The 17,273-nt window shown below is 41.9% G+C and overlaps 1 protein-coding gene and 1 pseudogene across 1 annotated transcript; both read left to right on the top strand.

Moving 5' to 3' along the window:
• The first annotated feature begins 3,689 nt into the window (after positions 1-3,689).
• Olfr223 (olfactory receptor 223) lies at positions 3,690-4,649 on the top strand. The gene has a single exon (NM_146429.1). It carries the CDS (start codon positions 3,690-3,692, stop codon positions 4,647-4,649), a length of 960 nt encoding a protein of 319 aa, NP_666640.1.
• Positions 15,018-15,893, top strand: Gm12261 (predicted gene 12261; annotated as a pseudogene).
• The last annotated feature ends 1,380 nt before the right edge of the window (positions 15,894-17,273 follow it).

The raw sequence follows: 17,273 nt of genomic DNA, 5'->3' as shown, positions 1-17,273 counted from the left end.
TTAGCTTATGTCAAGTTGGCAGAAAGAAAAATAAACAATTACCAACCAAGACAACTGTGAAATAAAATACATTATCAAGATACCAAAAAGTTTCCCCTATGGCAACACAATAAAAATCCGCCCAGCAAAGAACTTCTTAATATGCTGCTGAGTGGATAGTAACTTATCGGGAGCTATCTCAAGAAGTCTTCACTACAGTGGACATTAGACTTCCCGAGTCAAAGTCATTGATGGGAAACCCATAAACACAAGGAAGCCACAGATTATTGCAGCTAACTCGGGCATATTCTCCAGGGAAAAGATGATTCTAAAAGATGCTAAATTAAAAGAAATCCCTCCAGAATTTTCCACTATACAAATACATGCCCTGGCTTAATTATCTACATGAGATAGCTCAGGTCTCCGAGGATCTAAGGACTAGATCTCGGGAGACCCCCGATGTCATCAAATTCTTCTTCCTGCGTTCTGCCTTGTCTGCCTCCTACTCCCTAAGCCCCTCATTGTCTAGTGTTAATTTGATCCAAGCCTCAATTTTCCATTGCTGGTTCCCCACTCTGCACCTGTTTCTTCTTCAACCTCAAGGTAAGTAAGAGAGTGGCTAGCTAAGGTCTTATGTCTGCAGTAAGTTTCTCTCTCTTCTATCAAATCCCACAAAAGATTATAAAGGACATTCTCACCTGCTGAGTGTAGGCTAGTCTAGGAAAGGAGATTTTTTTAAAATCAAGGAAAATAAAGTAAAAACATCTAGGAATCTGTGCTCTTCAACCTCATAATGGCCTTCCTCATCCATCACTAGAGGTGGGGGTGAGTTGCTCACATCCAAAAAGTAGTTAGAATGTAGGGTTTTGTGTATTCTAAGTTGCCAGGGTAAATCAAATGTCAACCTAACAAAACCTAGCAAACATAGTAGACCAAAACAGGACAGTAACCAGTCAAGGACAATTAAATCCTTGTGCAATAAGTATTAGGATATATGAGCCAGTGAAGTAAAATTTCTGACATATAATATTTCATGGTGATGCAGAAAAATGACTTCAAAAAAATTAAAGTCTGAGCTAAGTTGAGAGTTCTGGGTAGCATGTAGGAGCAGAAATAAGAAGAAGTTTAGATTATAGGAAGAAATCACTTGCAAAGAAATCTGGGTGGCAGTCACTGCATGTGCTGTGAGGAGCTAACCAGGCCATCCTGACTTGAGCACTCTTGTGGAGTGGTGTCTAAAGGAAGAATGAGGCTGATCGTACGGAGGTTGATTATGAAATCTGAGTAGCCCCGTGTATAACCTACCTACTCATTCCTGGGAGAAGTGAGCTATGGGGCACAACCAGACCAGAACCAGGCCCAGAGCTATCCACTGAAGTTCTGAAGGTTCATATGACCTTAGCAATAATAGAATGCAAGGAGGGCTGAAATCTCTGAAGATTGCTGAAACAGCTTAATGTGAAGACAAGATGGAAAGGATTTAAACTGAGTCTGGTTCCTGGTGGCACCGTAGTTTTTCTTCATTATTACTGGTTTTCACTAGGTGATGCCATTCTGTCTCACGATCCAGCTCTGATGCCCTGTTCTGAACCTGCCCATTCTATTGGTAAGGCTTCTGGTGAGCTTTCCATTTGTTCTGTTTTATTTTATTTTGTTTAATTTTTAAAAAATTTTCAGCATCATTTTAGCTTGATTTTTTTCTTCAGCAATTCTAACTCTTTATTGATATTAGAGTGCTTCTGTGTCTTCTTTTTGTGCAGGTTTTTTTGTGCGGGTTTTTTTTTTTAATTTTATGTACATTGATAATTTGACTGGATGTATATCTGCGTGAGGATGTTGAGTCCCCTGGAATAGGAGCTGCAGACAGTTGTGAACTACCATGTAGGTGCAGGGAATTGAACTCAGGTCCTCTGGAACACTAGTCAGTGCTCTTTACCACTGAGCCATCTCTCCAACTCCTCCTTTCTGTGTTTGGAACACAGTAATAAGCATTCTTTCGAATTCTTCATCTGGAGGTTCTCCCAACTCATGCTCACTGGGTACCTTACTGTGTGGTTCGTGATTTTTGGAGAAGACATGCTATCTTGGTTTTCATGTTGTTGCTTTTGCTTCTGCACAGATCTTGTGCATCTGCAGTTGGTTGCTTTAAGTCCTGTTGCTTCTTTCAGTGGCAACATTTACAATGTCCATGAGAGGGCCAAGTTGTAGTAGGGCTGAAGTATCATTCTTCTTTGTTCACTTGGTACCAGGACCAAAGGCTTTATCTTTAATCTTACTCTTGGGTCAGGAACTGTTCTGGGTCATTGCCAGCCTCCTCTTTGTGTCTGCTTTCCGCTCTATGTTGTGGAACTTCCTGTGAATATGGAATTTGCTCTGGGACACCTAAGGCCTCCTTCCTGGATCCAGCTGGCCGTTTCTCTGTAGAGCAGAGAGTTGAGAATAAAAAAAAAATTGGTAGATTTTACATCATCTCTTTGCTATGTGAGGATAATAAGTGCTAATGAGAGTGTAGAAAGCAGTCCCTGGTGGTGGGAAGCTAAATTGAACAAAGATTCTGCAATACAGCATAAAAAATATAATTACAATAAAATCCAGACGTTCCACTTTTGAGTACATACTAAAAGTATTGAAGCTAAATCTCAACGTGGTGTTTGGAAAACCACATTTACAGCAACAGTGTTTCCAATAGGCAAAATACAGATGTGCTCAGGGTTTGTGGGTAAAGACAAAAGACAGCAAACATAAAATTAGTGTTAATTGGCCTTTTAAAAAGTAGGAAATCCTGACTTAGCCTAGAGCATAGATGAATCTAGGTGAGATGGTGTAAATGAAATAAGCCAATGAAAAAGTTACAAATATAGTTCAATGAAATTACTTTGGGATAATTAGACTAATGGAAATAATAACAAAAAAATAAGTCCCTAGAATGATGGGTGCTGGGTTCTGGAACTGTAGTAGTCAGGAGGATACTGTTTGATAGGAATTGATTGAGTTTGATAGAAGTAATGACTCTACAGGTGGATGGTGGAAAATGGTAATAAAATGCATTTTTTAAAATAACAAACCTATATATTTAAATTAGTTAAGTGAATTCGATTTCAATTTCACATCGCCATGATAAAATCTGGGGCAAAATGAGAGCTGACCTCCCTGAGTATAAAGAGTCCGCAGAGATGTGTCCGTGTGTTACAAATTCAAGTTTCTGACTTCCCATCTGAGTCCCAGCGCCCTTGGTCTACCTGCACTTAAAGGAAACATTAGGTAGTGTTTCCCTCAAATCTCATCTTGAAAGAGATGCCAAGTGAAAGAAAGCCTGACCTTCCTGGATGAAACTGCAGCATCGTGTTTGCTGAACGCACTAAAGGGGTGGAAGCTTGCTAAGGCTAACTTATTAGGAGGCAAGGAATCACAGAAGCAAGGAGGCAGAGTGAGGCTTGCGAACAAATCCCTAGTTGAGAGATGAGGCTTTGGGTAAATATCTTCATTATACCTTGGATAGTTTCACTCTAACCTGACTTGTAATTTAACTGCTGAGCAATATATGAAACCAGCTAGGTTCTGGGAAACTATTCAAAGCACCCGTGGAGAATATCTCTCTAACACAACATCACAAATTCAGTGGGCTTTTTGAAGATGTTGCCTTGGACTTATTAAAAGGGAAAAATGTTTTTTACCTTCAAATATTGTCTTTTCCCATACAGGCATACACAATGCAGGTGACCACAGAAAGGCAGAATGTGAGTTTCCCCGACACATTTGTTCTGGTGGGCTTCTCTGATCACCCATGGCTGGAGATGCCCCTCTTTGGAGTGCTTCTGATCTCCTACATCTTCACCATGATAGGAAACAGCTCTATCATCGTCCTCTCTTTGGTGGAGCCTAGGCTCCAAACACCCATGTACTTCTTCTTAGACAACCTGTCTCTGCTGGACCTCTGTGTCACGTGCACCATTGTCCCACAGTTGCTAGTCAATCTCTGGGGCCCAGAAAAGACAATTGCCTCCTGGAGCTGCATTGCGCAGGCCTACCTCTTCCACTGGACCAGCTGCACCGAAAGCGCTCTGCTGGCAGTAATGGCTTTTGATCGCTATGTGGCCATCTGCTGTCCCCTCCGATATGTGCTCATCATGCATCTCTGGGCATGCGTGTGGCTGGCAGCTGTATGCTGGGCCAGTGGCCTGGCCAATTCTCTGGTTCAAGCTACACTCACCCTCTACCTTACCCTTTGTGCGAAAAACACACTGGACCACTTCTTCTGTGAGGTGCCTGCTTTGATTAAACTGGCATGTAGTGACACCACCACAAACGACCTGTCCCTAGCCTTGGGAGCTATTCCTTTTGGAATAGTGTCTCCTTTGACAGTGCTCATCTCTTACATCTTCATTGCTAGGGCTGTGCTGAAGTTACCCTCAGCTGAGGGAAGGCGCAAGGCTTTGAGCACATGCACTTCTCACTTGCTCGTGGTCACCATGTACTTTGGACCTGGTATGTACACGTACCTCCAGCCACCAGGCAACAACACTCAGTCCGAGTTCCTGTCCCTCTTCTACTGTGTCTTCACCCCGCTCCTCAACCCACTCATCTACACTCTGAGAAACAAGGATGTGAAGGAAGCTTGGAAGAAGGTCCTAACATCCCAGAGTAAGGGGATATCTTTGAAAGGCCAGTGATCTCTGTCTGGTTTCTCCAGCTACCATATGTAAGTTAGTGCTGGCAGGTTTGCTTTTCCAAAAACGTAAGACCTTAGGCTGGAATTCTCACCTCTCAAAGTCCGCCACTCTGATAACAACAAAGACTCTTTTGACCAGAGACTTCTGTCTTCTAGAATTCTAGATAGGGCCACTGCACTTTTCTGGACTCTTCCCAGATATTTCTATCCACAGAGGGAACAGGGAAATGGCCTATAGATCTTCTGAATACTGAAAGAAAAGTGTTGTCTATAAATCCCTTCTAGTAATTGCTCTTTGGTCACATGCTCTTAAAAAGGGGGGGAACGGACACAGTCCCTTCAGTGATGTAGCCACTGATAAGTCATCCATCCATGCCTCTGTCAATAGTCCATAGCCTACGTTCCTGTAAATAACCCCAAATAAACTCATTGGTCATCAAACAAACAAGAAAAAAAACCCACGTGAAAGTTGAAGATGACCAGTTGGGAAGAACAGGATCACCAGAAGTGAGACGGATATAATTAGATAATAGGGATGTAAATATTATTAAAAATAAATTATATGCATTATGAAACCTATTATTATATCATTAACATTTGCTAAGAAAACATTAAAAGTTTTTTTTTAAAGCTCTAAGTAAGAATTTTAAGCAGATTTCATTAGATTTCTCCAGGCACCTACTCGAACTATTTTAACCTCTTCTGTCTGAGAATCCTGTATCTTCCTTTTCCTTCAAACACTTTGCCAACCTACAAGTAATCACACCCTTACCTCATCTATGCCAACACAATTAACTTCATTATGAATGTGAAGTAATCACTGTAACAACACCATTGTATATTTGCTTCACTTTTCCCAAATCATTTAAGACGATCATCACTCGGTGTCTTTATGTGGCATTTTACTATTTATACTTTATCACTTACATCTGCTGAATTTACCTATTTCACTATATTTTACAGACTAGAAAGGGCCCGTCTGTGAAGCTCCACCCACTTAATGCATACCTGCCAAGCAGCAGCAGTTGAACAGGGGTTTGATCCAAGAGAGAGTATGGGTTTGTCTCTATTGAATTAGCATTAGTCTTATGCCAGAGCTATGGGTGACTCCATTCTTTGGGGTGTGGTATTAAACATTGTCTCACTGGTGCAACAAAACACTGGATAAGTGTCTTATGGAAAAGATTATGCTTGCTCACACATCAAGGGTGTCATCTCTGAAGACATCATGGAAGGGGAGGTTGTGATGGCTGGCCATGCTACATCCACAAACAGAAGCAGGGAAAGAGGAATGCAGGTGCTCAGCTCACTTCCTCCTTTGTATTCAGTCCGGGAATCCAGCCCATAGGATGATACATCTCATACTTAGGTCTTCTCCACAGGTAACCTAATCTAGAAAGCCCTCACAGATGTGCCCATGTTTGTCCTATGGTTCCAGTTCTATATACTAGTTGACAATCAAGCTCAACTACCACAGTTCCACCCCTTATCAATCTAACTTTTGTTTTTAGAATTTTTAATTTATTTTATGTATATGAGTACACTGTAGCTGTCTTCAGACACACCAGAAGAGGGCATCAAATCCTATTACAGATAGTTGTGAGCCACCATGTGGTTGCTGGGAATTGAACTCGGGACCTGTGGAAGAGCAGTCAGTGCTCTTAACCACTGAGCTATCTCTCCAGCCTGTCAATCTAACTTTCAAACACACCACGTTTAAGCCATCGCCTTCTACCTCTTGCCCCAAGAGGTCCCTATCTATCTTATAATGCAGAGTACATACAGTCAACTTCAAATAGTCTCATAATCTTTAACAGTGTCAACACTGTTTAAAGGTCCAAAAACCTAAGTTTCATCTAGAATACAACATGATTTCTTAAGTATGGATATCTGTATAATAGTTTTTTTTTAAGTTCTATATTCCAATATATAATAGTACAGAACAAACATTCCCATTCCAAATCAGAATAGTGGAAACATAGCAGTGAATGATCAGACCAAGCCAACGCTAAAGCCTATCAGGTTAGCAGCAAATCCCGAAGCTCCAGACCAGACATCTGGAGCTCATGACTGAGTCATCTTGGCCAGTCCTGTCCCTCCATCTCTGCCACCTTTCTCTCTTGGGCCAGTGCTCCTCCATCACTGCAGTTTTTCTCAGTAGACATTCCCTTAGTGAATGCACCTCCAACACCCTGCTTGCAATCTTGAAAGAGTCCACCCTGGCCATATATTGCCTGGCTTCGGTAGCCTTCTGAAATCCTGACAGAGAACTCCATGCTGCGCTCAACTTTGCATCTTTCAGGTCTGAAACACCATTACCTCATGGATGACACTGCCAAATTTGGCTGCCCTCTCACGATGAAGTCTGTCTCCTCACACCACACTTTCTGTCACCCCTTGTGTGCTACCCCAGGGAAACGACTTCCTTGGAATCTGTTTTTGAGCAAAGAACCCCCTCCAGGGGCATTTTCAGTTTAGGCCCCTTCCTTTCAAATGAATTTGAACTTTCAAAAGGTGGATCCTGTGTTTCTGCAATTATATTTTAATCCTATATCATGCCTAGATACATCCAGACATGCGCAGAGGTTTCCATGGTGACTCCGAACCCCATCACACTCACAATTAACATTAATTTTCATAAGGCTTTGTTGACTCTTGATCATTATAACAGAGGAAACAGTAGGATATTTGCTAATGTTTTCAATCCAAAAACATTCTTCCTGCCATTTTAGTCTCTACCTATGGAATGACTTGAAATGAGATATGAAAACCAGCTGGCTAAAACATCCCCAGAGATCTTCCTTTCTCTGCCTCCTCGAAGCTAGGTTTACAGGAACATGCTACCATACTCAATTTTTACGTGAGTGCTGAGAACCCAAACTTCAGCTCTCATGCTTGAACAGCAAGCTCTTCAATGACTAAGCCATCTCCTCAGCCCTGTGGATCATTTTCAGTTGGGAAATTATTAATAATGGGGTCCAAGCTTGCCTTTAAAAAGACTTGCCTTTGGCTACATCTTCAGCAAAAGGAAAATGCTCCTTTGTGAAATGAAAATTGTGTATCTATATCCATCCATCCACCCATCCATCTATATAATGTTATTTACTATGAAATTTTCATCATTGAATCTGCTACATTTTTATTAAGTAAGCAGGTTAAATATGAATCTCTGTGATTTCCTTCCTCCTTAGACAGAGTTTCTCTGTGTAGCCCTGGCTGTCCTAGAACTCACTTTGTAGGCCAGGCTGGCCTTGAACTCAGAAATCTGCCTACCTCTGCCTCCCAAGTGCTGGGATTAAAGACATGCGCCACCAGCCCCTTGCTGTAATTTCCTTCTTAAATCTGGGTTCTAATCCTAGAATAGACAGTGTAGAGGAATGAGAAATGTAGAGTAGCTAGATCTTCATGCAAACCACTTGTGTTTTTATTATGCAATACAGTTTATCACATAAGTAGACACAACTTTTTCCATATACATGTTGTGTGTTTCTGTGATCATGAAGGACTTTGTTCAAGAAAACCAGTACTGGACTGAAGAGACAGCTCAGTGGATTAAGGTGCCTGCTGCCAAGCCTGACATCCTAGGCTCCGTGCTGGGAATAACATGGTGGAGGGAGAGAACCAACACCCTCAAGTGTGATCTAACCTACACACACATCATGGCTCACTCATGTCCACAAACACATCTACATCCAACAAATAATACATTTTTATGTTTGTGTTTTGTTTTCTTTTTTCCTTTTCCCCCTCCCTTCCCCCTCCCTCTCTGTCTCTCTCTGTGTGTGTCTCTCTCTGCCTCTCTGTCTGTCTCTCTGTTTCTCTCTGACTGTCTTTCTGTCTCTGTCTCTCTCTCTGCCTCTCTGTCTCTCTCTGTCTGTGTCTGTGTCTGTCTGTCTGTCTGTCTGTCTGTCTCTCTGTCTCTCTCTCTCTCTCTTTCTCTCTCTCTCTCTCAAGAACACAGTAACCAGGCATGGGTGGTGCACATCTGTAATTCCAGCACTCAGGGAGCCAAGTCAGATTGATCTCTGTGAGTTGGAAGTTAGCCTGGTCTACATAGGGTGTTCCAGGGCATAGTGAAACCCTATCTCAAAAACAAAACAACAACAAAACAAAACAAAACAAAACAAAACAAAACAAAAAACAGGGTGTTGTACTCTTGCTTACATTTGTAATCCTGGCATTTAAGAGACTGAGGCCAAATTGTCACAAACTTGAGTCTGGACTGGCTACATACTGAGGTCATAGACATCCTGGCCTACAGAATAAGACTCCATCTCAAAATAACAACAACAAAATACCAGAATGCATCATTCCAAAACCGAGAAAAGCTCCGTGTTCTGCAGAAACAGAAATGCAGAGTCTAGGTTTTCACGCCGTGTTTCAGCACCTGGACAGCGCCTCCTGAACTTCTGCTAGTTCATAAACCTGCCTGCAGATAAAGGAGATGTTAAAAATGAGGTCGCAAAAGTCCTTACCCATATTCCCTCCTTTATCCTGCACACCCCCAAATATGGAAGCATACTATTGTAGAAGCTTCCCAAAACATTTGTATATGAAAGGAATCTAAATGGAGACAATGCCCCAACTAAACATTTTATGCCATCAAGTAAAAATTTCTGTGCCAGGAATGGTTACATCTTGTTGACTCATTGGCTATGCATCCCTTGGAACCCAAAACATCTCAGGTTATTGCCAAGGCCATTGGTTGCTCTCCATAACCTGATGGTGAGACCTTATTTGAAGACAACACTTACTTATGTTGTCACAAATACAGAGAAGTCAAGGCGCTGTCTAACTTAAACACAGACCCCTATTAACTGGCACTCACGGTTCTCGTAAGGTTCTCTGCATGCTATGGGAGGAGAAAATAATCACCAATGTCACCATCCAAAAACCCTGCAACCTACAACAGTAACCTAGCTGCAATGTATAGTACTACAACCATGACATAAATGTTGTGGTAGTAAGCAACCACTTTTAAAAGTGTATTTGGGCTGCACTTTAGAGATGGGGCTCATATCTGACACTGCTAATAGGCTAAGAACTCAATACTAGATAGGTCATGGGCCCTAGGGGAAACCCAGCTACTATTATTTTGCTAAAGAAACAGCAATGGCTGTCAAAATGACTCCTAATGACGTGCTGCTTTCCCCCATAGATCAACGCCTCACCCAAACCTCCTCAGAGAAGTTTCTCATGGTAGATGGGAATTAACACAGAGACCCACAGTGGATGGTGTGAGTGAGAGACTCTGGAGCACTCAGCTCTAAATGGGATGTCTTCATCGAGCCCCTCCCCTCAAGCCTTAGGAATCAATGCAGAAAAGGAGGCAGGAAGATTGAAAGAGCCAGACGTGGTAGACAACACCAAGAAACAGTGGCTCTCAGACACAACAGGACTGATGCACATATGAACTCACAGAGACCAGGACAGCACACACAAGCCCTGCACAGCTTCAAGCTGGACAAAATCCCAGCACTGAGAAAGGAAGTGGACACAAAGTCCTACCCCTGACTAAGAGGATATCTGCAATTGATATCTGCTAGGAAAAGGAAAATCCGTTTTCACTAGTGTGTTGTTTCTGGGTATGTCAACCACATTTCATGGCAGGATCCATGCCTAGGAATAGCTGGCAAACACAATAAGCTCCTTTTTTTTTAAAGTAGGATTTTAAATTTTGTTTTGTTATTTTGTTTATCTTGTTGGGGTTTTTTTGTTTGTTTTGATTTTTGAGAAAGAGAGAAAACATGAATTGGGTAGTATGGAGGAGCTGGGTGGAGCTAGAGGAGAGATAAAACATGATAAGAATATGTTATACAAAAGAGGGAGGGAAGGAGAGAGAGAGAGAGAGAGAGAGAGAGAGAGAGAGAGAGTCCTGGCTGTCCTGGGATTCTCTATATGCCAATCAACTTAGCCTAGAACTCATAGAGATCTACTTGTTTCTGCCTCTGGAAGGCTGGGATTAAAGGTATGTGTCACCATGCCTGGGCTGGGGGTGGGGGTGGGGGTCTGTGAATAGCTGACAAATTTGGGTTATCACAGAACCTCATGCCAGGTTAGAGCCGGCCCACAAACACACGATGGGAAGTCCTTGAGCTAAATCTCTACCAATAAAGAAGTCCAGTCCTTCAGAGCGCCAGCATGCCAACTGACTAACGTGCCTGTTCCTTCCCACAGCTTAGTGAATGAGAAGGAAGCGTGGATGAAACAGCCATGTTATTATGTGTGCCCATGTCACTGAGATGACTTCCTGACACACCCTCTCCCATCACTGAACCTGTCCCTCAGACGCTGACTTTGTTTTTGTTTTTGAGGACAAGATTCAGTATTTCTCATGTTTGTGTCACCAGAACACAGTGGAATGGCATGCTGTAAGGACTTTAATAAATGACTTTTTAATGATTACTATGTAATGTAATATAAGTTGCTTGTATTCTTTCTCCCCACCCTAGCTCCTTCAGTAGTTCTTAACCTGTGGGTCGGGATCCTTCTGGGAATTAAACAACCCTTCCACAGGGGTTACCTATCAGATATACTATATAACAGATATTTACAATATGATTTATAACAATACCAAAATTCAGTTATAAAGAAACAATGAAATAACGTTCTGGTCGGGAGTCACCACAACATGAGGAACTGTTTATAGGGTCTCAGCATCAGGAAGGTTGATCCTCCCTATCTCTGTACCCTCTCAACGTCATAGTCTCTCTCAAAATTAAAAAAAGAACTGAAAATTCAAACAAACAAACAAAAACCAATGAAACAATAAAATTACCACAGTGACAACCCACTAGAGAAAACTGATTTTCCTTTTCACAGCAGATATCAAGTGCAGATATCTTCTTGGTCAGGGGTAGGACTTTGTGTCCACTTCCTTTCTCAGTGTTGGGATTTTGTCCAGCTTGAAGCTGTGCAGGGCTTATGTGTGCTGTCCCAGTCTCTGTGAGTTCATATGTGTATCAGTCCTGTTGTGTCTGAGAGACATTGCTTCCTTGGTGTCTTCTACCATCTCTGGCTCTTTGAAAGAGGGAGCCATTTTCTTGACCCAGCAAACAATAGAACTTGGCCGAGTTGGCCATGTGGTTCTGGCTTTAGAGTCAAGAATACAAGATAGGGATTGTGGCATCTCCATCTGCAGCTAAGGAAAGCCACTGAGGCCAGGTGTGTGTCAGGAGTGTCCCTGCCATGGAGCCCCCAGAGAGGCCACTGCATAAAGATGTAAATGTGAAACCTGGATAGCCTTGGAGACCCCAAGATGATGAAGATTCCAGAGCTGTGGGATACCTGCTAAGAAGAGCTGCTAACACAGCATAGAACCAACCCAAGAGAGGGAAGTGTGTTGCAGTCAACAAAGTTGAAAGGAGTTGGAGATCGGAAGAGCACTTCGACATCAGGCATGGAGATTCAGAATTTGGAGTTTGCCTGCTGGATTGTGTCTTGCTTTGGCCCAGTATTTCATTGCTATCCTCCCTTTTCTGACTTTTGGAAATGGTGATGTGCCATTGTATGTTGGAAGCATGTGATCTGCTCTTTGGTTTTTATTTTACAGGGGTTACAGCTAAAAGATTACCTTGGGTCTCCGAAGAGACTTTGAATTTTGGACTTTTAACAGTGTTGAAACTGTAATAGACTATGGGGCTTTTGAAGCTGGACTAAGAATGTATTTTTCATTATGGTGTGGTGAGAGGCCTGTGGGGACCAGAGACTGAAATGTGAGTGAATATGAGTGGTCCCCATAGGCTCACAGATTTGACTGCTTGGTCACCAGGGTGTGGCATTACTTGAAAGGAATTAGGAGGTGTGGCTTGACGGAATAGGTTGGCTTCGTTGGAGGATGTGCTTCACTGGGCATAGGCTTTGACTTCAGAAGCCCAAGCCAGGCCCAAAGGCTCTCTCTATCTTCCTGATGTCTGCAGATCTGAAAGTAGAAGTTTTCCACTTCTCCAACTTTATGTCCACCATGATGATAATGGACTAAACCTCTGAGACTATAAGCAAGCCTCAGTAAAATGTTTTCTTTTATATAAGAGTTGCCATGGTCATGGTGTCTCTTCACAGCAACAGAACACTGATGAAGACAAATAATGAAAGTACCAAAAAATGACTGGAGAGATGGTGCAGCAGGTAAGAGCACTGGTTGCTTTTCCAGAGGACCAGGGTTCATTTCCCAGCATACACATGGCAGCTCAAAACTGTCTGTTATTCCTGTCCCAGAGGATCTGACTCCTTCATACAGATTTATATACCATCAAAACACCAATGTACATAAAATAAAAATAAATTATTTTAATATAGCAAAAGAGCCAACTCATTTACAAAGACATGTTTATCAGAATAACATTAGATCTAACAACAGAAACACTAAAATCTAGGAAAGTATTAGATAGTGCATGCAGTTCAAGCCCTGAAAGTAAACACTGTCAAACAAAATTATTGTATCAGCAAAAATATCTCATTTTTTTAATGCTGGAAGAGCAGCAAGCATTCCTAATCACCAAGACATCTCTCCAGCCCCCACCAAAGAAACCTTTTTAAGTTAATGAAGAAATAAATATTAAAGATAAGTACCAACTAAAGCAAGTCATGACTACCAAGCCAGCACTTCAGAAGATAGATTAAAAACAAAACAAAACCCCTACACACAGAGCAAGAAGAAAGGCGGTCCCAGAACAAGAGACAATGAAATAACAAATCTCATGAGAACAATAGACATATAAGTGAGAACTAATGAAGAATCAGACATCATCCAACTAAGTAAATCCCTAACACAAATATGGGAGAAAGAAAAAGACAAGCAGTATATGAACCTGCCAGATGACATAAATAAAATTACAGGTACCATCAAATTCCTCTCAATAACAATCCAAATGTCAATGGGCTACACACTCCAATTAAATCATGAGAATGAGCTGACTGGATGAAGTCACAGATCTAACTACCTGCTGCCTTAATGCTGACACATTGAATCCATAAGGACCCACAGATCGAATGCCAAAGGACAAAACACTATATTCCAAGCAGACAGAGACCAGAAACAAGAAGGAATAACCATTCTTGATCTAACATGGCAAGTATCAAGCCAGAATTGGTCAAAAGAGTGTTTTAAGCCAGTAAATTTTTAAATAAAAGTTGCAGACTATCAATTAGACACAATGAGTATAAACATATATACTCAAATGTTAGTACACCCAATTCCATAAAACAAACACTGGTCATACAGGTATAAATAAACTTAGCGTCAATACTAGTGGGCAACTTAAATAGAGAGATGAGTCCGATCAAACCTACCCCCAGCCCCTCAGGCTAAAGTTGTCTCATACACCAGAAGGATGACACATTTATCTGGAGGACATTCCACCAGAGAGCTGCAGGATGCTCACCCACTCAGCACACAAAGACTTTCTCTGAAAGAAACAATGTTCCGGACCATAAGTCAAACTTAAACTAGTAACAAGAGCAATGACAGACACTATATGAACACATAGAGCTTGAACTACATTCTTGAATGGCCTGTGCAGTCACTGAAGAAAACCATAGGGGAAAGGCTTAAAACATTTCTGTAATCAGTTGAAAATGAAACACGCGTTACTAGAACCCTTGGTATGGAGCAAAGGCAGTTCAGACAGGGAAGTTTACAGCTATGAGTGACCATGGCAAAAAGTCAGAGAAATTTCCAATCAGTGACCTGAAGATGTACCCCAAGGCCTTGGAAACAGTTTTTAAAATGTTACTACATGGTAACAAACTGTGAGTGGGTTTCACGACCACCATGGCCAGCGGAGTAACCATCTGTGGGAGAGGAGAAGCCAGGACAGCTCAGCACAACTAAATAGTCAATGTTGGCTCAAACTTTGGGGCGCTAATCCTTAGTATTTTAGGCATGTTTAAGCACAACACAAGTTGGTGAAAACACTCCTGGTAACAGCTAACTCGAGCCTGTCTGTCCAATAAAGCTTGCATAAATCTCCTTGAGGAACAGAATAAGCTAAATACAGATCAGATGTGACCACCTCAAAAGTCATTGTAAAGTACATGTGCACCTTCCATAAAGATGTCTTCTATAGCCTGACTACGTCTGACACCTTCTGTAAACATGGGTTGTGTAGACTGGCTAAGAAAAACTAGCTCACGATAAGGGTCCGGGGAAGGATCTGGTGTAGTCTCAGCCACACAGGTAGTGCAGGGGTCATCAGGCTATTAACCAGGTCTGCTTCCAGCCTTCTTGGTGAATAACAGGTTGTACATCTTCCCTTTGAAGGGACAGCCATGTGTGTTTAGCGTTCCTGGTTCCCCCATTTGTGAGCTCAAGGACCTCCACGCTTCCTGCAATAAATGATCAGAAGAAAAGCTCATGAAATACAGACGACGTCTGGCTCCCGCTCTCACAGCCATTGCAGTGCATTGGGCTCCATAGAGACAGTGGCTGGACAAATGAGAGCAGGACGGGCACTGGGTGACTTTGTGTCTCACGGAGGAAAATCAACTAAACATGGGCAAGGGAGATCCTAAAAAGCCGAGAGGCAAAATGTCCTCATATGCATTCTTTGTGCAAACTTGCCGGGAGGAGCACAAGAAGAAGCACCCGGATGCTTCTGTCAACTTCTCAGAGTTCTCCAAGAAGTGCTCAGAGAGGTGGAAGACCATGTCTGCTAAAGAAAAGGGGAAATGTGAAGATATGGCAAAGGCTGACAAGGCTTGTTATGAAAGGGAAATGAAAACCTACACCACCACCCCCAAAGGGGAGACCAAAAAGAAGTTCAAGAGCCTCAATGCCTCCCTCGTCCTTCTTGTTCTGTTCTGAGTACCACCCAAAAATCAAAGGCGAACATCCAGGCTTATCCATTGGTGATGTTGTGAAGAAACTAGGAGAGATGTGGAACAATCTGCAGCAGATAGCAAGCAGTCCTAGGAGAAGGCTGCCAAGCTGAAGGAGAAGTATGAGAAGGATATTGCTGCCTACAGAGCTAAGGGAAAACCTGATGCAGCGAAAAAGGGGGTGGTCAAGGTTGAAAAGAGCAAGACAAAGAAGGAAGAGGAAGATGATGATGATAAGGAAGAGGATGAAGAGGAGGAGGAGGAAGAGGAAGAAGAGGAGGAGGAGAAGGAAGAGGAAGGAAAAGATGAAGATAAATAAGTTGGTTCTAGTGCATTTTTTCCCTTGTTAATAAAGCATTTAAACACCACCACCCTACCCCACCCATACACAACTCACTCATTTTAAAGAAAAACATTGAAATGTAAGGCTGCGTAAGATTTGTTTTTAAATTATATAGTGTCTTTTTTTTTTTTTTTTTTGTATAGTTAACACACTACTGAATGTGTCCTGGTGGTATTATCAGTAGCCACTGACCTTGCCTGGTACAGTCTGGAGGTTGTAAATTGGCATGGAAATTTAAAGCAGGTTCTTGTTGGTGCACAGCACAAACAAGTTATATATGGGGACAGTAGTTCGGTTTTTGTTTTGTTTTGACTCGGTTTTATTTTGGGCTTTTTTTTTTTCATCTTCTCTTGTCTCTGATGCGGCTTATACGAAGATAGTTGTTGTTCTGTTTGCTGAATACCACTCTGTAATTGGAAAAAAAAAATGAGGCTGTTTTGTTGATATTCTGAACGCTTCTAGGTAAATACAAATTTTTTTTATTTAAAAAAAAGAAAAGAAAAGAAATACAGATGAAAAAACTATACAAGGAATAGACAATAGTTTGAAAAGTTAGACAGAACTGGCAAATCTTCAACCTAGTTAGCAAAGGAGGGAAAAACACAAATATACACTGACAATTTTTTAGATTTTATATATTTTATCATATATGTATATGTGTGTATATATATACATATATACATACACACACACACACACACACACACACACACACACACACACATATATATATATAATGTATTTTATCTTATGGTTTTGCCTGCATGTATGTACGTGTACTATATGTGTGAATAGTCACCAGGGGAGTCAGAGGAGTCAGAAGAGGATGTTAAATCCTCTGAAACTGGAGCTACAGTTGTGCACTACCATATTCACATGGGGTCAAGCCTGGGACCTCTGCAAGAGCAACAGATGCTCTTAACTGTTGAGCCACCTCTCTGGCTGCTACAATTTTCTTTAACGAGCAGGAAGAAGTAACTGTCTAAAGTGCTCCCATTCACACTCCATAGATAGCTTTAGTTCATGTGCTTTGCTGCTCATGACTAAGGATTTGTCCTCCATGCTTGGTCTCTATCCAGAGTTTTCATCCCTTCCATGCAACAAATGGAACAGGCAGCTCAGACAACGTTAACACTCAGGAGCAGATCTGAACTTGGATTCCTCTACACTAGTTACTGTTCTATGTAGGTTATAGACAGGCTAGTGTCTCCCTTGTGTTAGGCTTTGGAGGGCAAGATCCGTATTTCTTATGCTTTGCAGATGGAGATGGGGCACAGTGAAGCTAGGTGACCTGTCTAGAGACCCAGAGAGTAATTTTGGTGCCAAAGCCAGAGCAGCTTGTTCTTTACCTGAACCACAGCTCCACAAAGCAGCTCTTCTAACTTTACAGTGAACACCTTACCAACCTTAAAGAGAGGAAGAGGAAGAGGAAGGGGAAGGGGAAGGGGAAGGGGAAGGGGGAGG

Source organism: Mus musculus, chromosome 11, assembly GCF_000001635.26.
Source record: "Mus musculus strain C57BL/6J chromosome 11, GRCm38.p6 C57BL/6J".
NCBI lineage: Eukaryota > Metazoa > Chordata > Mammalia > Rodentia > Muridae > Mus > Mus musculus.
This window is presented reverse-complemented; position numbering and strand designations above follow the sequence as displayed.